This window comes from Nannobrachium achirus, assembly GCF_963921795.1.
Source record: "Nannobrachium achirus genome assembly, chromosome: 18".
Lineage (NCBI taxonomy): Eukaryota > Metazoa > Chordata > Actinopteri > Myctophiformes > Myctophidae > Nannobrachium > Nannobrachium achirus.
In genome coordinates this window covers 20,251,939-20,278,094 of record NC_137825.1, presented here as the reverse complement: position 1 = coordinate 20,278,094, position 26,156 = coordinate 20,251,939, and the positions used below count along the sequence as shown (strand labels likewise).

The 26,156-nt window shown below is 42.8% G+C and overlaps 1 protein-coding gene across 1 annotated transcript in view; it reads right to left on the bottom strand.

The window, feature by feature from the left end:
* Positions 1-26,156, bottom strand: part of adkb (adenosine kinase b) — a gene marked incomplete at its 5' end in the record, with an annotated part of 165,196 nt that overhangs the window by 135,948 nt on the left and 3,092 nt on the right. Inside the window, 2 exons of the mRNA XM_080748188.1 lie at positions 23,840-23,893; positions 25,312-25,386. Of these exons, the coding sequence (XP_080604314.1) occupies positions 23,840-23,893; positions 25,312-25,386 (129 nt within the window). The remainder of the gene's footprint in view (positions 1-23,839; positions 23,894-25,311; positions 25,387-26,156) is intronic.

Below are 26,156 nucleotides of genomic sequence, written 5' to 3'. Positions count from 1 at the left end.
GCGATATTATCGTATAACACTCACGATAATCGCATCGTGGAGATTTAATTTATCGTGATATCGTCCTCCGTCACTGGGTTCAATTGGGTATATGCATATACGCCATTTTGTTCTACTTCCGGGTGTCTTTTGACTTCCTTCACAGGTGTTACTGATGATACTAATTAAGGCTTTGTTTGATTTATTGTACAGTGGTTCTTTAATGTCAAGGATCGCCATAAACACTGTACAAATGGAATGAACAAATGGAAGCCAATGGACCCTTGCAGGACCGTTTGCTCCCATTTGTACACTCTCAGAGTTGCACACCTGTATGGGGACATTTGGAACCCACTCAAGGACACTTTTAGACCCACTGGTGTAGCAGAGTGTTTCCAGTGAGCCAACATGCACAATAGCAGCACCCTGACTCTGTTTGAGCAGAATGGAACAGACCCTTAACACATCGGATGCCCACGTGATCTCTGACGTCTAATTTGCTGGTGCCCATGGCAACGCGTCATTTTACCTACCGGCGAGAGTACTGGCGAGAAAAGTAATCCGAGTAAATGTAATCCGAGTATGTCCTGTTTATTTCGCGAAAATCTTTTCTTTCAGTCAGGACCGTTTTTTATCATTTCTAAGCCACAGTGTTTGTGTTACGGCATGTAGAAGAGGCTGCCGTTTTGAGAAAAAAATGAAAAAAGGAAGGGAATCCGGAGAAAACAGCACTTTTGTGCAGCCGGTAAACAGGAAGTCAACGAGCCACACAGCACGTCCGGGTGACGTAATTGCGCGCTGCATGTTGGGAAATGGAGTTGTTTCATCACCGCGGTAGCCAAGTGCAGTAGCTACAGTACAGTATAGTTTACTGTACAACACGTCAAACGCGTCGTTGGGCACTCGTAAAGATCAAAGAGATTGACGCGTAGACACCACGTGGGCACCCGATGTGTTAATTGGTATCATCAGTAACACCTGTGAAGGAAGTCGAAAGACACCCGGAAGTAGAACAAAATGACTATGTGCATATACCCTATTCACCTTTTGCTGAGCTGCATATCCGGTACCACTTAAACCCTCTATAATTGGTAAAAGGTACTTATAATATACATACTTGATACAGTCTTTTTTTCCCTCTCCATCAAATATATTTTCCCCAAAAATAGCATCCCTAATTAAGAGCCATACTCCAAATCTAATGCCGCTGAGTGTGCTCTAGGGGTGGGCGATATGGAAAAATACAATATCAAGATATTTTCCAAAGCTGTATCACGATACACGATTTTATCACGCTTCTTTTTCATGTTGTTTTTTGGGGTTATTTTTCAAGTTACTTGACAAAAACTAGACTCTCTGGGTTCCTTTTGGGAGGTCTAAAATGAACTTTACAAGTATGTAACTCTGACAGTATACAAATGAAACCAGATGGACCCTTACGGGTTTGAGAACTACTTATTTAGACCAAAATGAGGTTTAAATTAAATGAAAAAAATGAATCTCTGTATTAACGATTAAACAAGATTTTTTTTCAAGGCTCCCTCAATTGTATCACGATATATACGATACCTCTGAAAAGGCATATCGTGGAGACATTTTATCGTCTCAACGATAATTATCACCATATCGCCCACCCCTAGTGTGCTCTACAGCTCAACACGTTCAAATCGTCAGGACCGGATCATCACACAGAGTCAGACAGGAGCATCTTTCTGTTTACATTCCAGGGACGAGGAGCCCCCACCGTCGTTTCCCATCAAGGGAAATATGAGAGCTTCCAAAGTACCATGAGTGCTCTTTGCCCCCAATGACTCATGAGTTCCTCTTACAACCCCCCCCCCCCAAAACCAGCAGAGAGGAGATTATTTACATGAGGCAATAATTCAAGATTTGCTCTTCTAAGTCTCTTACACAGAAGGGCAAGGCGAGCCCATTTAGCCAATCCCTCTTCATTCCCCTTTGATGCTAGCCTATCTCAATAAGACCGGATGAGTGCCCTAAAATCCCCCATCGAGTGATTTCACAGGAAGAACAAGTCTCTGTTAATCAATGGCTAGATTGGATCTGGATCCTCAGGAGCCGGTCCGCCTGGAAGTCCTCCCGAGTGTTCCGAAGTGCACACCGGGGTAATTCATCGCTAATGATCGCCGCCGCGGCACCCACTCTCCTTCCTCGCCGCTCCGTCCTCGTTTAATTGCCTCGTTCACGTTTAAACAGCTTACAAATCACAAGGACAGGCAGGGAAACATGATCAAACGGACCCCTATCGCTAATCAGGGGAGGAGCAGGGGAAAGAGTGAAGGGACTGGGGCTTCTTTCACTACTCTCCTCGGGGATTAGCAGGCAGGGGCACAGGAACAGTAAATTATCTCTGCTCCAGCGATACAGCAGGCAGGTACATCTGAACAGGCCAGATCCATCTTTCTCTCTCTCTCTCTCACAAACACACACACACACACACACACACACACACACACACACACACACACACACAAGAGATGGGACGATATGAACATTTCATATCACGATTTTTGTGACAAAAGAAATCGCGATTGACGATATTATCACAATAATCAAAATCCATTATCCTGGTGGCGGAACATTTGCCAAAAAATAGCCGATCTACAAGCTCACAACGCGTCACAACGTGACTTGTGAGCTTGTAGATCGGCTGTTTTTTGGCCAAAGACATTTGATAGTGTGAAAAAAAAGACTATCAAGTACGTATATTATAAGTACATTTTACCTTTTTTTAGGGTTTAAGTGGTACCGGATATGCAGCTCGGCAAATAAAAGGTGAATTGATCCCAGTGCACGACGGAGGACGATATCACGATAAATGAAATATCCACGATACGATTATTGTGAGTGTTTTTTTATCACGATAAACGATAATATCACGTATCGTCCCATCCCTACCCTCTCACACACACACACACACACACACACACACACACACACACACACACACACACACACACACACACACACACACACACACACACACACACACACACACACACACACACACACACACACACACACACACACACACACACACACACACACACACGTATAGAGGGGGCAACAACACAGCTAAAAGGCTGGGGTAATCCCAGTTTCAACAGAGGCATCTGGAGTGGAGACAGGTCCTAGTAGAATGATTAGATTCTCCAATCAGAATGTGCATCCTACACCAACCAGCCATCCTTGGTAGTCTGCAGGCGCTACAAGGCCCGATGCACAGTAATTGTTTCCATAGGTCACACGAGGGGAGGGGAGGGAGAACCCCAGCTCGGGGGAGGACGACGTGATGAAAGGGAGATGGAAAAGGGGTGAGGAATATTGTTGTTTTCCTGCCCAATTAAATTGTTTGTCAAAGCCTTCACAAAGGGTTACGCAGTTTATCTGTTTAAAATCAATACGCGCTCGTCTCAGTGTGAAGGCTTGTCCTGACACAAGACAGGCCCATTAAGCCGTTTAGGCCCAGAATTATTTATTGAATGAATGCTTTAACTATTGAAAAATAGCAGATATACAAGCTCACAGTGCGGCACCGAGTGCCGCGCTGCGAGCTTGTAGATCTGCTATTTTTTTTAAATCATGATTTGTTTTTTGCAAGTCTTTGAATAATATCTATTTAAAAGCGAACATTTGTTAACTCAAATATTTGCTTCTGGGGGTCCCTGGAACAACATATTTTGAGATGGAGGTCCGCGGCCAAATACCTGTAATTTTGGGGGTCCTTGACATGAGAAAGTTTGAGAACAGCTGATTTAGAGGAAGGATTTAGAAGTCGGGTCAAAGATCGGGTCAAAGATATTCATAGACTTGCACATATTTTCACGAATTTTCTAAAATAGCAATTTGAGAACCACTGATTTAGAGGAAGGATTTGGAAGTAGGGTCAAAGATATTCAAAGACTTGCACACATTTTCAAGATTTTTCAAAAATAGCAGATCTACACGCTTGCAGCGGAGGCACTCGGTGCCACGCTGTGAGCTTGTATATCTGCTATTTTTCAACAGTTAAAGCATAAAATAATAGTTATAGTGGTTCAAATCTAACACGACTCGGGCGCGCGCGTTCCCGGCCTTTGAGGGTTAATTATTCTGTTCTGCACGCTATCGCCGGGTCTGCTCAAGGTTGAGCCTTATCTTTTCTTATTTCAAATCAATAATTATCTTCTTCTCCTCCTGCCCCCCCCCCTCCTCCCCCCATCCATCCCCCCTCTCAGAAATAGATGGTGCTTTTCATTCAATGCCTGTTAGAGTGGTTCTCTCTCTGTGCGACGAGCAGTGAAGAATGCCGAGTGAATAGGACATTCTTATCAGTGGAACATTAGGGCAGGGACGGATGGAAACGGAGATCATGGCGTAGAATGAGACACGTAAAAAAAAAAGAAAATAGTACCAAATACAAATGAGGTATGATTCAAAAGAGCGACGAGGGCCTTGCTCCTGTCCTCTGACATGCTCTGATAGACTACAATGAGCTATGAATGTTGATTCGCACAAAAGTGAGCAGATATTGCCATTATCAGCCAGGTATCTCAATTCCACTTGATTAACCTATATATGCCTAGAATTATTGAATGCTTTAACTATTGAAAAATAGCAGATGAGCTTGTAGATCTGCTATTTTTGAAAAATCGTGAAGATATGTGCACATTTTTCAATATATATTTTTCAAAGCAAACTTTTGTAACTCAAATTTCTGCTTCTGGGGGGTCCCTGGAACAACATATTTTGAGATAGGTCCGCATCAGTGTGCCGACGGGCCGGTATTCCCACACTAAAACTAACCCTGACTCTAACTCTAACCCTAAACTTAACCTCAGTAACCGTGACGAGTAACTAACATGCCAACGCTAGTCGGAACAGCGGCCCGTCGGGATATTGAGCGGACCCCTTTTGAGATGGGGATCTGCGGCCAAATAAATGTAATTTTGGGGGTCCTTCACATGAAAAAGTTTGAGCACCGCCGACATAGAAACATATATTTTTCAAAAAAACCTTAGAAGGATTCAGAAGACACTTATAGAATCGGGTCAAAACATTCAAAGAATTGCACACGTTTTCGAGATTTTTCAAAAATAGCAGAACTACAAGCTTGCAGCAACGCTGTGAGCTTGTATATCTGCTATTTTTCAATAGCTAAAGCATAAAATGATAAACAATAATGCGTACCCGGTTTAACTGGATTAAATCCCTATTCCATCATTATTGACTAGGTCCCCGCAGCTCAATGAGAACACAAAGTCTCCACATTGTAATAAGGGCTTTTACACGTTATAGATTGGATAGCACAATTAACAAGTGCACAATTACATGGTCCATAATGGGTGAATAATTGCATTAAAATGTAGCAGCAACAAACATGCATCACCTCTAATGTTCACACGATCCGGCAGCCCATTTGCAGGGCATTTACAGGACCGGTGTTGTCCTTAATTAGGTTGCACTCGAGGATTAGGGGAGGGGGGAAAGAACCAGGAAGGGAGGGGGGGGGGGGGGGGCTGTTTATTATATATTTATTTGGTGGATGCAGGAGAGAAGAGAATAGCTGATCTTCAAGCTCTGTGAGCTTGTAGATTGGCTTATTTTCAACCAGGGGCGTTAATTGGGTATGGCAGGGGTATGGAGCTGCCATACCCTGGTACCAGGGGGGGGGGGGGAGATAAAAGTTAGTTCTAAATATGAATCCATGAATGTCTCTTTGTCTATCTGTGTGGGTTATTACAGTAAAACAACTACAAAGTTTTACAAAATGGTCACTTTAACAAGGTATTATAATTATATTATAGGTATATATAATTATATATTATATGTACTTCTTCTTAAAATAAATATATCATGCCTGTTGCTAAGGTATGGCAACATGACTGGTGTCTTGCATGCGCGCAAAGGCGCGCGTGCAAGACACCTGTCATGTTGCCATACCTTAGCTTTTTTCTGAACTGACGCCATTGTTTTCAACCTGCCACACACCGTTGTATGACAAACTATAGATTGGACTTGAGTGTGTGAGTCTGACATGACAGAGAGAGGGAGAGAGAGAGGGAGAGATAGAGAGAGAGAGAGAGAGGAAGGAGGGAGGGAGGAGTGAAGGGGGGGGGGGGGGTGTGGGGGGCTTCTTCTTCTCGTGTCCTCCTGAGAATTGAGATTTTGAAGCCCTGAACACAAAGCCTCTGAGACGGTCCCCTCATCTCAGAGGTTGATACCAGGATCTGTGTGAATTCACCACCGAGCCTCCGTGTGAATAATCCCACCGACGCCCCCTGCTGTGGGCACCATATGGCCCAGTGTGAACTTTAAACACACGGGGAGTGTCGCTTGCACAGCAGTCAGGGCTGTCGCTGCGTTTCCTCCTCCTCTCCTCGCCCCTGATGCATGCGTGCGGACCAGGCGAGGAGAGGAGACGCTGCGCGGCACGGCACGGCACGGCACGGCATGCTCACCACAAGACAGCACCCTAACTAGCCTCTAACGTGTGAAGAGGGCTGCCATCCGTGTCTCTTCTTCCTGTGTGCCGGCTGACGTTTCGACGCGCTGTGACTAAAAATAGCCCCTGAGCGTGCTTTCTGTAACATGCTGTATGTACCGGCTGAGACGCCCACATTTTAATTATAAAACACGCTCTTTAGGAGGGGTAGGGGCAGAGAGAGGGAGGGGGGGATAAAAAAATTAATAAAAAAAAAGAAAAAACGCCCACATACACAGGGATGTGGATTCATGTTTTGTTACACCTCCTTGACTTGTGACGCTTCCTTTTGGCACCACCTGCTGGCAGCTGGCGGTGCCAACAAGAAGGGAGAGTGCATTTTAGAGCCAGGGGTGTCGCACCAAACTCTGGGCCCTGGGTACTTTAACTAGTGAAAAATAGCAGATAAACAAGCTCACAGCGCAGCACCGAGTGCCGCGCTGCGAGCTTGTAGATCTGCTATTGTTGAAAAATCATAAAGATTTGTGCAAGTTTGAATATTTCAAATCCTTTTGAAAAACCTATGTTTCTATGTCAGTGGTGCTCAAACTTTTTCCATGTAAAGGACCCCCAAAATTATATATATTTGGCCATGGACCCCCATCTCAAAATATTTATTTCCAGGGACCCCCCAGAAGCAAAATTTGAGTTACAAATGATCGCTTAAAAAATACATATATTCAAAGATTTGCACACATTTTCACGACTTCAGCAGATCTACAATCTCACAGCGGGGCACTCGGTGCCGTGCGGTGAGCTTGTATATCTGCTATTTTTCAATAGCTAAAGTATAAAATAATTCCAGGCCCCTTCCACCTCCTTGGGCCCTATAGTAACTCAGTCCCACTTTCCCCCCCCTCCCTTGTGACGCCCATGTTTGGAGCTCCTGCAACAAGGCTTAATTGAGATTGCATCAGCCATCTCTCATGATACAGCATTGCGTGCTTTAAACACAGCTCAGTGATCCCGCACGGCAGCCAGCGTGGCCCAGCAAGCCGCTCCATCAAAGACCAACAACCCAGGGGCCCCCTGAATCACTCCAGGAGACTTTCCATTTCCATTTGACAACTATTGTGTTTTCCCCTGTTTAATAATTCACACGTCCCATTCTTGTTCCCGACAGCTCAACAACGACGCGGGCCCGGGCGAAACGCGGCCCGATTGGCGCAAGTGTCCTAAATGGACGTATTTGCACATTTATCGGTATAAGGTCGAGGAGGGGGGTGGGGGGGGGGGGGGGGGGCGTGTTAGTGGCTGGCAGAACATGTTTCTTATCTCTCAATTACCACAGCTAGGGCTGGGCGATAATACTTTACTTTTGCCTCAGTGTAAATAGCACTGTTGACGTGTTGTGCGCTTGTAAATTGGATATTTTATATAATAATTATATAATTAGTGCACAACGCCAAATCAGCATTAAAGGAGTAGTTCACGCTCAAAATGACTTTTTTTCTATTGATAACTCATGCCATAGAGACTTGAGTTCAATAATATTTATTTGTATTTGTCGCATTCCAAAATGACATGAGTAAATTTACCCCCATTGATTCCGGATGGGGACCCAAATGCATGGCACTGGATGGGGAAACCGTCAGGTTAAGTTTACTATAATCAAAGTTTTGTCTTAGATAAAAAACTAAAATATTATTGAACTCAAGTCTCCATGGCGTGAGTAATCAATAGAAAAAAAGTCATTTGGGGGTTGAACTACTCCTTTAAGTGGCAATCAGACTTACAAAATTATATTCCCATTTCTTTGGGTGAAATCATTGATACATAAGGAGAAAGAAACTGGTCTATTTGATTGACCTGGATAACGTCGTTGTTGGGTGGAAACCTTGTATCTCCAAGTTTCAAATGTGTACGTTCTTTCACAAAGTAAAGCCCTGCTTCATCATACAAGGCCGTCGCACAAAAGTAGTGAAAACAGCAGATCTACAAGCACACAACGCCTCGCGGTGCGAGGCGTTGTGTGCTTGTAGATCGGCTGTTTTCACTAGTTAAAATCATTTTTAAAATGATAAATGCAAAACAAATGGTTTTGGACGTACAAGCTTTTTACCCGACAACGACGATAAGCAAGTCTGTTATTGGTTCTTCTAAACAGGTGTTTCGATATTTATTTTTTGGGTTAATTGCCCTGCCCAAACCACAGCGTGCAGTTCATGGTCACTCTCGCTCGCTCCCTGCCTCAGAGGTCAGGATGTGACGGATCCCTGTGGGCCTGTGACCTTTGACCTCAGTGGCAGTGGGATGATGTACTGACCCTGGCGACGGGGGCCGGCGGCGGAGGTGAATTTAAGTACTGTAGTACAGCACTCTGCTTCAGCGACAGACAAGGGTTAGGGTGGGGGGAGGAGGAGGAGGGGAGGGGGGGGGGGGTGAAGTGTGTCTCCACACTCACTCAAGCATGAGTGCATGCAGTGAAGTGGCACGATGGGAAGCACATGGCATGCATGCACGCACGGTCGCATTTGCGTGCACACACACTCACACACACACACACACACACACATATCGTCACTGTCGGGCAGAAACCTCGTATCTCCAAGTTTCAAGTTTGTACGTTTTTTCCACCAAGTAAAGCCCTGCTTCATCTTACAAGGCTGGCGTCGCACAAAAGTAGTGAAAACTGCCTAACCACAAGCACACAACGCCTCGCGGCGCGAGGCGTTGTGTGCTTGTAGATCGGCTGTTTTCACTCGTTTCGTTCATTTTCAAAATGATAAATACAAAACGAACGGTCTTGGACATACAAGGTTTCCACCCGACAACGACGATATATATACGCGTCTGCCGCATCTTCTTGACACACCAGGAAGTCTCCGCTGGGGGTTTCTTCTATACTCGTTATATATAAATATATATATAAAAAGAAAAAGAAGAAGGGGAAAAAAAAGGAGGGAGTCAAGTGTGTTTACAGAGCGGAATGTATCACACACACAGACCCAGGAGCCAGAGTGTTTAGCGTGTTCTCGGTGAGAGAGAGAGAGAGAGGGGGCCTTTTGTTGTCTTTCCTCCCAGTAAGCAGATTGCTAGCAGGAAGAGAGTGTAAGATGTACACAGACAGCAGGGCGTGCGAGGCGGAGAGAGAGAGAGGCACCTCCACTGATCTCCTGTGTCGTGTGATGATGTGTGTGTGATGTGTGTCTCAATCCTAGCACTGATCCCCCTGAGTCAGCCCCGTCAGTGATATGAGCCTCTCTCGCTCTCTCTCACCCCCAGGGGCGTCACAGGGGGGGGGGGGGGAGTGGGACTGAGTTACTAGGGCCCAAGGTGGAGGAGGCCTTAGTTATGTTATATTTAGCTATTGAAAAATAGCAGATCTACAAGCTTGCGGGCCGCGCTGCGAGCGCTATTTTAGAAAAATCGTGAAAATGTGTGCAAATCTTTGAATACATGTATTTTTTAAGCGAACATTTGTAACTCAAATTTTGCTTCAGGGGGGTCCCTGGAACTAAATATATTGAGATGGGGGGTCCGTGGCCATATACCTATAATTTTGGGGATCTTTCACATGAAAAGGTTTGAGCACCACTGACATAGAAACATAGGTTTTTTCAAAAAACCTTAAAAGGATTTGAAATATTCAAAGACTTGCACACATTTTCAAGATTTTTCAAAAAGATAGCACATCTACTGTACAAGCTTGCAGCGCGGCACTCGGTGCCGCGCTGTGAGCTCGTAGATCTGCCATTTTCAATAGTTAAAGCACAAAATAACGTGTAATAATGCGCTCCCAGTTCCCCCTATATGAAGAACATTCATGGGGGGCCCCCGCAGTGAATCCTTGTACTCGGGGCCCAGAATTTGGTGCGACACCCCTGCATGCTCACCCCCATCTCTCGTTCTCCATCACTCTCTCCTCCTCTCTTCTCCCATCCGGAATGCTAATAACAGCCAGCCACTAACACACTGGGCTCTCTCTCTGAATTATTCATGCAGCAGCGGGTCACACGGCATAATGAGGAGTTTACTCTCGTTCTGGATGCGATTGTGACGCCGCTAATCTGCATTTAGCACGGGAGAATGGGAGAAAAAGGAGGAGGAGGAGGAGGCGAAGGAGGAGGGAGGAAGGGAGAGAGGGAGGGGGAGGGAGGGAGGGGGAGGGGGGGCGCTGATGAACTTAATTGCTGTGAGCAAACAACCTCTGAAAGGAGTCACGCCATCATCCCGAGATGGGAAAGTAAACAATTAACCCACGTAGACCGCGTGCGCATTATTACGTATTATTATTTTATGCTTTAACTATTGAAAAATAGCAGATCTACAAGCTCACAGCGTGGCACCGAGTGCCGCGCTGCGAGCTTGTAGGTCTGCTATTTTTGAAAAATCATGAAAATTTGAATTTTGACCCAAAGTGTCTTCTAAATCCTTTTAAGTTTTTTTTTTTTAAAACGCATGTTTCTGTGTCAGTGGTTCTCAAACTTTTTCATGTCAAGGACCCCTAGAATTATATGTATTTGGCCGCCGACCCCCCGTCTCAAAATATTATGTTATTAGGGAGCCCCAAGAAGCAAAATATTTGAGTTACAAAATTCCCTTCAAAAAAGATATATTCAAAGATTTGCAAAGATTTTCAAGATTTTTCAAAAATTGCAGATCTACAAGCTCGCAGCTTGTATATCTGCTATTTTTCAATAGTTAAAGCGTTAAATAACGGTTAAAGTGGTGAAAATCTAGAGTGACACGATGCAGGTCTAAATAGCTTAATTATCATTGGACAGAGGGAGCCGTAAACCAAATGTTTGAATAGGGCTAATCTTCAGGAGCCTGCTAAAACAATTTTTTCCCCCCTTCCTTGCCAGTCCTCTCCGAGGTGGCAATATACAGTAACAACGATTCCCTCATGTGACACACTAATAATCATTAGGCCTAATATGATATGGTTAACTGGCCCAAGAGGATTTTGGTGGGTGATATAATAGGAAGCGTCTTCCTTGTGATTCTGAACAAGCCTGCAAAAGCCTATTTATTCTAAAATGAAATGTGTATTTGCCCACCGTGTAATCTTCTGCAGATAGGTGTGTTATATTATGTTGACATGTTGTTTTCTATGGAGATTTGTGGCGGAATAGCAAGGTTTTGTTGCCCCCTGCTGGGAATATACGGTACACACCACACATGCTATGCTTGGGTAATGTGACACAGTGACAGAGAGACAAAATGTGTTGTGAAATTGTGATATAATGAAATGTAAATTGGGTAAAGCTGCTGTCTTGTTTACCTAATACATACAATGTATAAAATGAACCACAACCGACAGCAAATGCTGTAATGAATCAAATAAAAAACTGTACAGGAAAATCCTAATTGATTTCAATCTTTTCATTTCCAGTCTCATTAACACAACAGCAACAATATTTAGCCATAGGCCTAATATGTTTGCCTTTTCCTGCATTCATGGCAAACTTATCCATTAGATAACCCACTGTGTGACTGTGTGTGTTATACACAATATTATCTTAAGCCACATGGTGGCAGCATTGACTGTCAATGCACACAAGGACATACAGTAATAAACATATTTATTCATTGCTCAGTCTAGTGCAAGTACAGCTCATTAAACTCATGCTGAGGAATATCAAAGGCTTGCATTATTGGATCCAACAACGATGGCATTTGTTGCTCGTTTATAGACTATAGCAACAAACACTCCATTTCAGACAATGTTGTAGGCAACAATACAGCAAGGTTGGCCTCATTTTCAAAAGCTATACTGAAACCAATCAGTGTAAACCTCTTGATAACCACCAATGCAACACAATCCCAGTGAAACTGATGATATGAAACTGCACTCGCCACAGCATCCTTTTCATGCCGTGCTGTATGAATATGATAAACTGCAAGAAGCAGCTGAAGCCTAAACCTTGAGAAGGCATGGCCATATATGGAGGAAATAAGAAGGTTGAGGCTTTGTAAGCCTATAGCAATCAGTAAAATAGATGTATTATACACATTGGGGTGGTGCGTCAGTACAGTACTCACTGTAAAAACAAAACGACAAGGCAATGGAAATTGACGTGTCTATAAATGTATCTTGAGAAAAGGATGTTGAAAGGAGACAGTAGCAGCACTGGAATTTGCCGATGACTGCTCAGGAAAAGGAAAGTTAGCCAGGGATAACGGTTGATGACTTCTTCTGTATGCTAGGCAACTTCTCAGCCCACAACAGGATTATATGGACTCTGCAGTGACCAGATAATTGAATTCAGACATGGCTTACAGTGCACTGCATCCAATGATATCTGTCCCACTTGGGTGATGGAAAAAATGAACAGTGCTCCACTCTGTGGATTTCACAGGCGTAACAATAGGTTTACGGAGAAGACTTCTTAAGCCCACTCGGGTGTTTTAGTTATGATATCATATGTAATGAGCTTCAGCCTAGTTCTTCAGCCAGTCTGTTATATCTTAACACTTGCCTGTCTTACAAAACTGTACAGGTCTCTGTGATGACATCAGCAGGGGAACATTTGGTGTAAGACTACTAGCGGCAGAGGCACATCGAGCTTAATGCACCGTTTTAATAACTAGAACCTCTGTAGTGTTCATTGCATAAAAAAAGAAAAACTGCATGTTCACTGCTCTTGCTGAAGTTAACAGGAACAAAGCATACCATTTAGTGCATTAGATTGAGCTGTAAAGGGCCTGTCACATCATAATGAGGTGTGTGTGTGTGCGTGTGTGACATGCATTGAGGGTGACATGCATTGAAATGCACAGAACTGGGAATTAAACAGCAAAGCCTGGTGTTAATCCTGCCCTGCCCTTGTATGTGGCAGGCATGGTGTCTGCAGTGGCAAAGATAACGGCACTGCCTTTGTAACGGTGGAGAACAACATTGCTGATGATGCTGCTTTGCAGTACCGCAGGCGTGGAATGTCACGTGTGTGTCCCTTTGTCATGTCACAACACCTGTCCTGACGAGAAAGCTTACTGTATGTGACAGATGGCCTGAAATACTGATCTGTTGTTATTCGTTCATATATAACATGCCATTGTGCTTTGAAAATATGTAAAATAAACATTAGAAATTCACAAGAAGTGTGCGCTCAGTAGAGCTGAAATCTTCCTCCATCCATCTTTCTGTCTGTCTATCTGTGGCATGTCTATCTGGGCCCTTTGTCAAACAATAGTGTCACGAAAAAGAGAAATAATCAAAAATACAGAGAATAGCCCCCCCACATGCACTAGTCTCTGTCTTTCAAACACTCAAGCTGTCTTTCAACACTAGGCGTCTTCTGATGCTTTGCCAACAAAAAATATATCCTAAATTGCAAAGCCGTTTGCAATGTCAGTTCAATATGAGCACTATAAATTAAACCCTATGAATTAAGCACCATCAATTAATCACTAATTAATCCTTCTGACATTCAATGATGATGATTGAGATCACCGATATTATGGTTTGCATTGTGGATGTTATGAATTTGCAACACAATCAGTGATATTACACTTGTTCTTCTTTGCTGTTCTCACTGACAGGTCTAAGGTGGTGGAGTAGAGTGAAGTTTCAATATGCAAATTAATGTGTAAGGGTTTTTCTCAATCCATTCAGGATGGTGTATGATAGAAGAAAAGAATGGCTTCTATGCTCAATGGAGAAAAGCAATGAAAACAACTGGACATCTGCTACTAGCTGTTTTAAGCCTACTGTACATTATGTAGCCTAGCCTCCCACTCCTCCTTGCCAATGGATCACTTGCCAGCTCAATTTTCATTTAATTAAGACATTTTTGAGAATCGTCTGTCTCTTGGGTTTTGTTTTGAAGAGGTACTTGTTCATAGTCAATAAAATCTTGTCTAAATGGTCTATAACAGGGGTCTTCAACAGGGGGTCCTCCACATCTTTTTTTCTCCTTTTTTATATTAACCACTTGAACCCAAGCATCCATATTCTGCTAACTTTAGCCAAAAATAGCAGATCTAAAAGCTCACAACGCCTCTGTGAGCTTGTAGATCGGCTATTTTCGCCCAAGAGGTTTGGTGTAGAGGGGGAAAAGAGCAGACTAAGTACAGAGTGAAAGGTCAAGTTTATTAAGTATTGACGGCTCAAGTGGTTAAATATCTGAAAACACGAATTGACATGAATCCCAAATACACTGATGATCGTGCTGTCAAATGATGAAAATATATGGAATCTATGAAAAGGTTGTGGGGGTTGCTTCATCTCTCTCTCAGCTAAGGGGTCCTTGGGCTGAAAACGTTTAAGACCCCTGGGGCTCTATTATGATCCAGGTCTTATGCCTTATGCCTTAACCTCTTTGCCTTTTTTTACTATATATACACATTTTTTTTTATATTTCAAATAGCTGATCTGCAAGCTCACAACGTGCAGATGTAGATCAGCATTTGAAGTATTTAAAAATGTTTTTCAAAATAGTAAAAAAAAGGCAAAGAAGTTAAGGCATAAGACCTGGATCATAATAGAGCCCCTGGTATAAATATTGCAGAGAGCAGAATATGGTTTCATAATCATCAAAACCTAATTAATAATGAATTCTGCATAATCTATCTATAAATGCGACAAATCTCTGTCTGTTTGTTTGTAATCCGCGTATCCCGAGAACCGTTCGTCCCACCGGCTTCAGATTCGGCACGCGCGTTCCCCGCCGCCGCGAGGAGTGCAGTGCCGGGCCTCGACCCGACCCGACTCGCGGTTTTCCGAAACCGGCGCGAAACGTTCGGAATCTCCTTACGCGGAGCTGATTGTTGACATCAGGCTGTTCCTGAGGAAATCGGCACAATCACTGACTCATTGTGACATCACTTCATAAAAGGCTCTGACATCACGTACGCCAGGAGTCAACAAAAAATCTCTGTGAATGTGTATGTATGTATGTGAATCTCGAGAACCGTTCTTCCCACCGGCACGCGCGTTCTCCAGATATGGGCATAAAATGAATCCCCGAATGCGGAGCTGATGTCTGACATCAGAGTTTTCCGCAACCGGTACTGTGTGTGCAGAGATCTCCATATATGGGCATAAGGGGACAATGGCAAACAGATGGTCAAAACGGGTCCTATGACAACAGGTATATTGGGGTTTGCATTAAAGGGTGGGGACAAAGGCTAACAGAAGGCAAACAGATGGTCAAAACGGGTCCTATGACAACAGGTATATTGGGGTTTGCATTAAAGGGTGGGGACAAAGGCTAACAGATGGTCAAAACGGGTCCTATGACAACAGGTATATTGGGGTTTGCATTAAAGGGTGGGGCATTCATGGGGTCCGCTCCAAAAAAAGAAAATAAAAGAGACAAAGACAAACATAAGACAAGCGACAAAGCGTGGGACTGGGAGGATGACTTGAATGATGCAGATTTAAGCAGGCTGTGTATTCTGCTTAAAGAAGAAACAAACAAAAAGCGACAGAGATCTCATATATGGGCATAAAATGGACGCAGATAAACAGATATCTCCATATACGGGCATAAAGGGACACAGACAGATAGATACAGAGATCTCCATATATGGGCATAAAATGGACGCAAATAGACAGATATCTCCATATATGGGCATATGGGCATAAAATGGACCCAGAAACGCGCGTTCCCCGCCGCCGCGAGGAGTGCAGTGCCGGGCCTCGACCCGACTCGCGGTTTTCCGAAACCGGCGCGAAACGTTCGGAATCTCCTTACGCGGAGCTGATTGTTGACATCAGGCTGTTCCTGAGGAAATCGGCACAATCACTGACTCATTGTGACATCACTTCATAAAAGGCTCTGACATCACGTACGCCAGGAGTCAACAAAAAATCTCTGTGAATGTGTATGTATGTATGTGAATCTCGAGAACCGTTCTTCCCACCGGCACGCGCGTTCTCCAGATATGGGCATAAAATGAATCCCCGAATGCGGAGCTGATGTCTGACATCAGAGTTTTCCGCAACCGGTACTGTGTGTGCAGAGATCTCCATATATGGGCATAAGGGGACAATGGCAAACAGATGGTCAAAACGGGTCCTATGACAACAGGTATATTGGGGTTTGCATTAAAGGGTGGGGACAAAGGCTAACAGAAGGCAAACAGATGGTCAAAACGGGTCCTATGACAACAGGTATATTGGGGTTTGCATTAAAGGGTGGGGACAAAGGCTAACAGATGGTCAAAACGGGTCCTATGACAACAGGTATATTGGGGTTTGCATTAAAGGGTGGGGCATTCATGGGGTCCGCTCCAAAAAAAGAAAATAAAAGAGACAAAGACAAACATAAGACAAGCGACAAAGCGTGGGACTGGGAGGATGACTTGAATGATGCAGATTTAAGCAGGCTGTGTATTCTGCTTAAAGAAGAAACAAACAAAAAGCGACAAGAGATCTCATATATGGGCATAAAATGGACGCAGATAAACAGATATCTCCATATACGGGCATAAAGGGACACAGACAGACAGATACAGAGATCTCCATATATGGGCATAAAATGGACGCAAATAGACAGATATCTCCATATATGGGGATATGGGCATAAAATGGACCCAGAACTATATCTGCAGTGATCTCCATATATGGACATAAAATGGACGCCGACAGACAGACAGATACAGATATCTCCATATATGGGCATAAATGGACACAGGCAAACAGATGGTCAAAACGGGTCCTATGACAACAGGTATAATGGGGTTTGCATTAAAGGGCGGGGCATTCATTCCCTATTTACATCGTTCCCGAGTTGGCCAGGTCGCCGACTAGACGCTGGGCCGCCCGAAGGGCGGCCCAGCTTCTAGTAATAATAATAATAATAAGTAAAAAAGCAGTTCCTGCTGAAACTGCATGGGCTCACTGAAAACACCCACAAAGAATATTATGTACAGTAGAAAAAGTACACACAGCTCCTAAGACGGAACTTCAATTCAGCTCAATCTTAGCAGTAATATAAATGTAAGACAGAATTCATTTCCCAGTGGATTCCACTGGGAAACTGTTTCTTTAAAAATCTCAAAAAGTATAACAATTTGTAAGGAGAAAAATACAAGCAATAATAACAGTGTAAAGCTGAACCAATTTCAAGCACAAAGAATGTGGAAGTTGTAGGATGCCAAAAAAAGTGGCGGAATCAAGACTACATATAATTGGGGACAACTAACTGTGTCCACAATAATAAAGCCCCTAACTCCCCTTTAGTTGTTGTTGGGGGAATTTGTGTTCTCTGCATTTAACCATCCTAGGAGCAGTGGGTGCCATGAATACAGCATCCAGGGAGCAGTTAGGGGTTAGGTGGAAAAGAGGCCAATAGAGTGGGCAGACTGCGGAGCAAGCCAGCCTCTCTACAGCTACATGACATTTTATTCATCCAAATGACAATGCAATCACCAGCACTGTTCATCTCTTGTGTAATTACAAGTAACTGATATAATCAGGTGTAATATCTGCATTCATATTAACTGTAAAAAAATGTAAAATGCTGCTTCAAAAAGCTTTCATTTGTTCCAGTTAGACGGGTTCTTAAACAAAGTCCTTCCACACTATGCAAAAAGCACAAACCCCACAATTTGTGGAATATTGATGAAATACATCAACAGAGCCGCCGATGGGCTGTTACTACAATTCATTTGCCAAACATAATTATGTTTGGCAAATGAGATATCTGAGGAGCTCATACGCAGCAGTTGGACCTACAAACACTCTTTTGTTGGCCAAAAAGTTTAAAATCACAGGTCGGTGACACACAATCGATTAGGTTAGTGCAGTGTTTCTCAAACTTTCAAATTTCAAAGCCTCCCCTTAACAGGTTCATTTGGTTCCATTTGTACACTGTCAGAGTTAAAGACTTGTATGGGTCAATTTAGACCCCCATAAAGGAACCCACAGAGTCCCTGGAATCCACTTTGAGAAACACTGGGTTAGTGGACGTGACTACCACTCAATGTTTTAAAATGTCTATCCAACCAAAGCAGTGCATGCTCTTGGTCTTCCAATGCCAGACGAAAGAGGCTGGGAAGTACTGTGGATTAAGTGGTAAAGGGCTCTTCATGTCTGAAACACTTCCACATTACTAACAAACAGCGTATGCCTTTATTCCAGGCCTTTGCCAACCGGCCTGGAGCACGCTGCATGTTCTGACGCTCACGCTGCTGTAAAGCTAGTGGGATTAATATACCGGTCCAGTAGGCTACAAGATCATAATTTCATGTTTGACAACATTCTGGTAGAACTCTTAAGGTGCAATCCAGGTACACTAATGGGTCACTCTGCCATAGTTTATAGTAGTCGACCTGTACAAAGTAGGTTAATCTCTTGTTGAGGCAACATAATGTTCTTGACAATTGCCGGTGAGCGCCCCATTGTGGATGTACAGTAACACATACAGTACTGACCAGTTCTTATATAATACAGTATGCCTTATTATATGCAACAACACCTTTACTCTCTGACCAAATTATTCATAGGAATCGCGCGTGCGTGCGTGCGTGCGTGCGTGTGTGTAAAACATAAATACATACACTATACAGTACTATATACATTTCCCAAACATATGAACTAATGTGGTTCTGCTTTATCAGAACCCACTCTAAGACTGGAAACATTGGGATATGTTAACCATTAACATTTACTGCATTATGATAACTGTCATTGATGCAAACTTTACACTTTACACTTAAAGAACCGGTTCACCTCTGGGACAACCAGATCTTATTTTATTGTTGTTTGGGACACGATCAACACAATCCTGAGTTATTTTTTGTGTTCAATCTGTGTTTTTAGATGCATTGCCAAATAGATCAGCAATGCAACCGTAGCTTGATCATTTCCGACCACACCCATACTCACAAATTACATTGTACAATATTTAAACTTGCGGCTCGCCCCCATCGGGTACCCACATTTTTTTGAACATTCAAGACTGTTCCGTCTGAGAATCAAGTAATATTCCAGAAAGATAAGCATACATGTATAACGGAAAGGTCGAAATCACTTGAACACACGCCACACGGTGGGATAGATGAAGCCCAAACCATGAAAACATTCTGCAGTTAACTTTTAAAGGAATCTGTCCTGTACACACTGAAAATAATGATTAATTCATTGTGGATTCAATGACAGCCAACTTGCTTCATTTTTCATTCACACCCATAGAACAATCATAAACGTATACAATGACAAATTTCATAAAAGCCGCACCTCAGCTGACAACAAGGAAAGGGAAAGAACTAATAAATAGTAAAAAACAAATGCGTTGATGTGTAGGTTTGTCTTGCTATGCCATATCTAGTTTTATATTTTCACAAATTAGCTTGACACTGTAATGAAGTGTCTCCTGACGAATTGATATTAAGTATAGTTTGGCAAAGATGTGAAATATTGTCCAATTATTTATGTGAACAGATTTTCCATTGAGACAGTCTCCCTCATCATTTATGATACGGTACAGAAGAATATGATCAAATGTCCTCCAAGAAAGACATACAGTACCATTGTTGGATCGAAGTTCAAAAGTGAGCTACAGTACAGCCTCCTTTATACCATGATCAAACACCACTGTCAGGCCAGGTGTAGGTCATGTTAACATGCATGGTGCATGATCTGACATCTGAGTTTGCGCACCACATGACTCTTAACGCCTGACAGCGAGTCCCTGCTTTTGATTCCAGGCCGAGCTGACTATTTTCTGCATGTCACTCCCCTTCTCTCGCTCCATGTTTCCTGTCTTTCTCCACTGTGACTATCAAATAAAGGCCGACAAAAGCAATACAAACATCAACAATAACAAAAGACGAGTTAACCTGCCTGATTGCTGCGTGTTAGTTTCAGGTCATGATTTGCCATAGTAACAGGCCAACGGCCATATGCATGAAGGGTGTATACAGTACACATAAATGATACTAAGCAAACAACTACTGTACTCAAAGATCTGTATAAGAAAAGGAAACCTGACGATGTGAGGTTAGGTAAGAAGGTGCACACCTTTCAAATGCAGTTTTCAAATGTAGAGTATGTTGGGAGTTTCTTTTGCGTGTTTTCAAATGTGTGTTTTTTTTTTTTGTTTTTTTAAAGTGTGTATATCTATTACAAATTAAACAAAATGTCTCTTTGGCGCAATGCTTTTTCCCTGCGGGTGCAAATAATGATAAACTAGAAAAGTGTGCTCCCAATATACAGGTATCTGCCACGACTGTCAGGATGCCTATCTAGGACCAGCAAATTCTGTAAGTCAAAAGAATGAGATGGGAGAAATCACATGACTCCCGAGTTGATATGTATTGATATTGTACACAGACAGAAGCTAAAACATCGTCTCCAGCCTTCGACGGTCCGGCCTGGCGGAGACAATGAACCCGATAATAATTGGGCATTGCCGTCTCTCTGGACATTCGTGACGATGCCACTGGCAGCTGTTTGGCCCAGGATGTCAGCCATGCACTGATCCAGAGCAGAGAGGCTACGACCCGGTGCCCCCACCCGCCCGCCAACCCGCCCGCAAGCGGGTGGGTGGGTCAAGGTTTCAGACCTTTTCAGGCGGGCGGCGGGCAGGCGGGTTATCACCACTCTCATGTGCACAAAATAAATAAGAATAATCACCTGTTCTTATTTGCCTTTTATTCTTAATAAGAGTAGGCCTATAAGAATAAGAATACAACGGTTGAATACGATCACGAGCGAGCGAGTTTTAAAATGCGCCAGAGAAGAGCGAGGTTTCTCCTCCGCTCCTTGGTGCGAGGACCGTCCCAATTCCACTCCTGTTGGGGCCACGAACCACATCTTGCCAACATTTGACACAACGTGAGCACAGCAGAGAAGATGCACAAACAATTCAGCGCGTGTCGCTGATCAGGATTTGATTAAGTTATATAACCAGCCAGTCAACGGATACGATTTGAAACACAACTTTCGCAAGTGAGGCGGACTTTTTGACTGAATGAACCAACCACGCTTACCTCGAGTCGTCTCATCTATCCAATCTGGTGATTAATCAATAACCAACAGGATATAATATTGTCCGTCTTTTGCTGTCTGTTTAAAGTGCGAGGCGCTGTATAAATATGAATGACATAAAACCGCCATTCTTACCCCGATGATGCCCGGCGATTTAGAGAGAATGAACGTCTTTGAAAGAATGTCTTTTAGGCTAAACCCCGATTTGAACAACACATTTGTTTATTTAGCCCATGACAATATTGTGCTACGTACTGTAAACGTTTCTGTAAAGCGACTTTGGGTACTTAGAAGAGCCGTATATAAAGATGAGCTATTGTGGAGATGATACCATCTTTTTTTAAATGCGGGTTGCGGGGCGGGCGGATTTGTTGATTTGTATATTGTTCTGCGGCGCGGGCGGGTTACGTTCCGTGCGGGCTGTGGGTCGTGCGGGTTATGAAAAAAAACCTGACCCGCGCACCACTAGAGGCTACAGTCTCCTCTCCTCCTCCAGTGGCTGACACTTGCCATGTGGGCGCCCGGTCCAACTTTTAACCTCCCTTCAGAAGTCCCACCACTTTATTTCTTCCACATTGTGATGCTCTGAACCAACTCTATAGCAACAATATATTTACTCCCACTCCCTTAAAATTTTTGTTTGACATAATTACCACTACACAACAACCAAATGTCTTTTGGTTACCTCCTGAACTAATGTTTCAATTTCACAAACATTCATTTTCTCATCCATTTGACCCAATATGAATGCCTACAGTTAACCTGTTAAAGTCTAACCATATAGCAGGAGTGGATGAGTTCACATTCACATGCACACATTCTCTACCGTGAAATGATTTATGATAAAAAAAAACAGGTCAGTCTGGCTGGATGGAATCAATCAAAACATGTACATCATATACATATATTATACGTTTCCATTTAGTGTGGATGCTGTGCAGACTTTACTGTATATAAGGCACCTGCTGTGATTCTCGTTTTGTAATGGAACTCCCCCCCCCAGAACAGATCAAATATTCATACGGCAATAATCCCCGGAGACAATGAACAGGTGTAATAGAGAAAAAAGAAATAGGCTAGCTTGCACATCCCCCGTGTTAAATATGCTATTGACTTTTTAAAGAACAACACCTGAGGCTCAACAGAGATTATAAATCACCACTGCTGTAAGATGGTTTGCTTGCTTTCCCCTGTGGTAAAATTAACCAACAATTTCAATTAAAAGCCTCCATCTGTATTCAAATCAGATATTCAACATAGGACAACAGCCACACTCAAACCTCACCCTGGTTAACTCACATTATTAATAATAATAGTTTCAAGGGGCCATGCAAGTCGGGAACATTACACGTAAGTTGGGAATACATGCCACATCCTCCTGCTATCTGATGTACTTGTTGTACATGTTGTCAGCTCCACACACGCATCACGTTAGCTTTGCACCGCCGCTTTCATTCACTGTGGCTTTCTTCACCCATGAGCACAGATCTCGTACCATTTGTTCCATGTCTGTCTGTCTGTGTATTTGCCCCAGGCATAACTCGGGCACCATTCAACCGATTGACTTCAAACTGGGCATATGTGTCACCAACAACGACCCAGGGATGTGCGGAGTGGTTATTATGGTTGGAACTAAAGTCTACATCTCTACATCTCTCAATGGAAGAGTAGGGAGACCACCTCCAACCACTGCAGATGTAGGGTGCGTTTGGGAAATGCACACTCAATGCACTGGTGTGCCATGTTGTCGTTCGTTTATTCGGTGCACTTGGTGCGTTGTCGTTCGGAAATCCAGTGCGCTGCGCACCGGGTGCGCTGAGTGCATGCACTGACCGACCCTACTCAGAACTTGGGGTTTGGCTTTGATGGTCAAGGCAAAGCGGCTAAAGGTCTCCAAGAAGGCTATAACATTACTGTAGCATCTGGTTGCAACGGGGAGCAAGAGGGGTGCTGAGAGAAGAGCATGCACGGTCAGCAAAATGTTACCATGCATAAAGGTTAAAGTAAAAAGGCAACATAGACGAGATATTCATGGCACACTGGCACACTGCAACAAGTGTTGTATGAATCAATTATTCAACCACGTAGTAAATTGCTGTGACGGGTTTGAAGCATGTAGCTAGCAGATGTAGTGTGAGAGGTATGTAGGTGTGGAATGGCACTGAGCATTAAATGCCTCTCCTCAGTTACAGCTCATTTATAACTTTTCTATTTAGAGTACTGTTCACTGCGTCATGACGTTTGACGTGAGGTTATGAATGGCTGGCATATCCCTTTTATGGTTGGTTTCCCTCGACAGAATTATAAACAGAGACTTGGCATACATGCAGGGTGATAGCCCTTAAGCCCTGTTTCATACAAAAGCAGCGAAAATGGCCGATCTACAAGCTTGTAGATCTGCTATGTTTGCTGTTTTTGAACAACATTTGAAAGGTTTTGCCCAAAATAAGCACAGGTAAGCCAGGATAGAAATGATAAAAATTTTTACTCACAAGGCCTTGTGTTTCTCTTCAGCAAGAATGGCTTCATTTGGCTTCAGGCCGTACCTTTTAGGGAGTAAACAATGTTTTGGAGAGAGAAAAAAAAATGTTGGTGAAATTGAAACCAATGAAACTCTATACTTAGTTGACAGGATTCCCCCAAGGTTCTATACTAGGCCCCCCTCCGTTTTGCACTGAAAATAGCTGATCTACAAGCTCACAAAACATTGAAACTCATTGCATTGTGAGCTTATAGAGCTGCTATTTTCACCAAATGTTCACCCTACAGGCCAGAATAGGGGTGCTAATTTCATTTCATATGGTTAAACACATTAGTGATCTTTGTGGAGTTAGTGGGTGCTGTGTTCAGAGCAGTGGTGTAAAGTAACTACCGGTAAGTACACTTAATCAAGTGCTGTACTTAGGTAAAATGTTTAGATATTTTTACTTTACTGGAGTATTTCTCATTTTCAATACTTTCACTTCAACTACACCACTACATCTCAGAGGCAAATATTATATTTTTGCTCCACTACAATTATTTGACAACTTTAGTTACTAGTTACTTTGCAGATTTTCATTAAAATTACAAAACATACATCACCCACTTAGCCCCACCACCCCTATATACATTCAGAAATTCGAAAATAGCCAATCTACAACCTCACAATGCCTTGCAATGTGACCATCTTGTTGCTATTTTCAAAAGATTTTTTCACAAGAAAACTTGTGAAATGGGACATTCTGCATTTTCTACTTTTGATACTCCAAGTACATTTTGATATCAATACTTTTCTACTTTTACTCCGTAAAAAGTACCTGAGTAAAGTACACTTTTGGTGTTCGTTGCTATGTACAGCAGGGGTTCTTAAACTTTTCAGGTTCGAGACCCAAAAGAGAAATTAGACGTTTGCCCGGGACCCAAACTAGTGAAAATAGCAGATCTACAAGCTCACATTTGACAACTTTAGTTACTTTGCAGATTTTCATTAAAATGACAAAACATACATCAACCACTTCAGCCCTATATACATTTCAGACATTTGAAAATAGCCGATCTACAACCTTACAATGCTTTACGATGTGACGCATCTTGTAGATCTGCTATTATCAAAAAGAAATTTCACAAGAAAACTTGTAAAATGGGACATTCTGCATTTTCTACTTTTGATACAAATACGCTTGTACTTTTACTCAGGTAAACATTGAATTCCAGACTTTTACTTCAATCAATGGGGTAAATTTATTGAAATCAAATTATTGTCTTTAGAATGCAAATAAAACAAAAACATATTATTGAACTCAAGTCTCCATGACAAGAGTAATCAATAGAAAAAAGTCATTTTTGGGGTGAACTACTCCTTTAAGTTAGAAAAGAAAGTAAAAAGTAAAAAAAATAAAATGGGTTAGGTTTTAGTTTCTTTTCACCAGTGCACATTAGTGGTCTTTGTGGAGGTGGTGTGTTCAGAGCTGCTTAGACTTACTTGTCAAGGAAGTCCTTGTCCACAACAGCTGAAATATCAAGCAGGGGATTGCCCATCCCAAAGAGTATGTTCTCGCTGCAGGGAGACAAAAGCATATTGTATACTTCATTCGATTTTTTTCCCACCAGACTCTTAACTCCCACTATGGTGTTATACTGTAGGAGGATTATCAAATAGATCTTTATAAAACGTCATCCCTTTATTGGGCTTTGTGTTTTTGTAGTGATAATGTAGTGGTTCTCAAAATAGTCATGTAGTAATCTAGTTTGTCAGTACACGCAAGACACTGGACCAATGTTTCAGCCTAACACATACAATTGCGTACAACCGAATTACATTTTTGCAGCACACAGATTAACAAATCAATTTAGGGGATTTTTTTTATAATTTGGGAGTGATTAGACTAAATTAGAATTTGCTTTGAGGGATTAGACTGTGCAAGTTACCAAAGAATGTCGGCCCCATTCGTTTGACGCAAATGGACATTAATCAAATTACAAGGAAGACTTTCAGCTCGCTATGGGGGACCAAATGTTGCAATTTACTTTCAATGAACGGTTCTGAAAGTCCTGTGGACATGATGTGTCAGCCAACAGGTTCATATCTAGTTCTATAACTGTACTGTGGTTGAGTACCGGGTTCAAGATACCAGCTGTGCACTGCAGTATCTGCAGATGGCCCCCAGGCCCCAGCACACCACTGTTGTATTGAGCGGTTATTTGTGTATTCTACACGTGGTGGCCTGCTTATCATCATCATCATCAGACTTCTCTCATTATTAGCAAGCTGTTTCTGCCCACACAAGTGACTGAATCCAAAGAGGATATCGGTTTCCGAGATGCTGC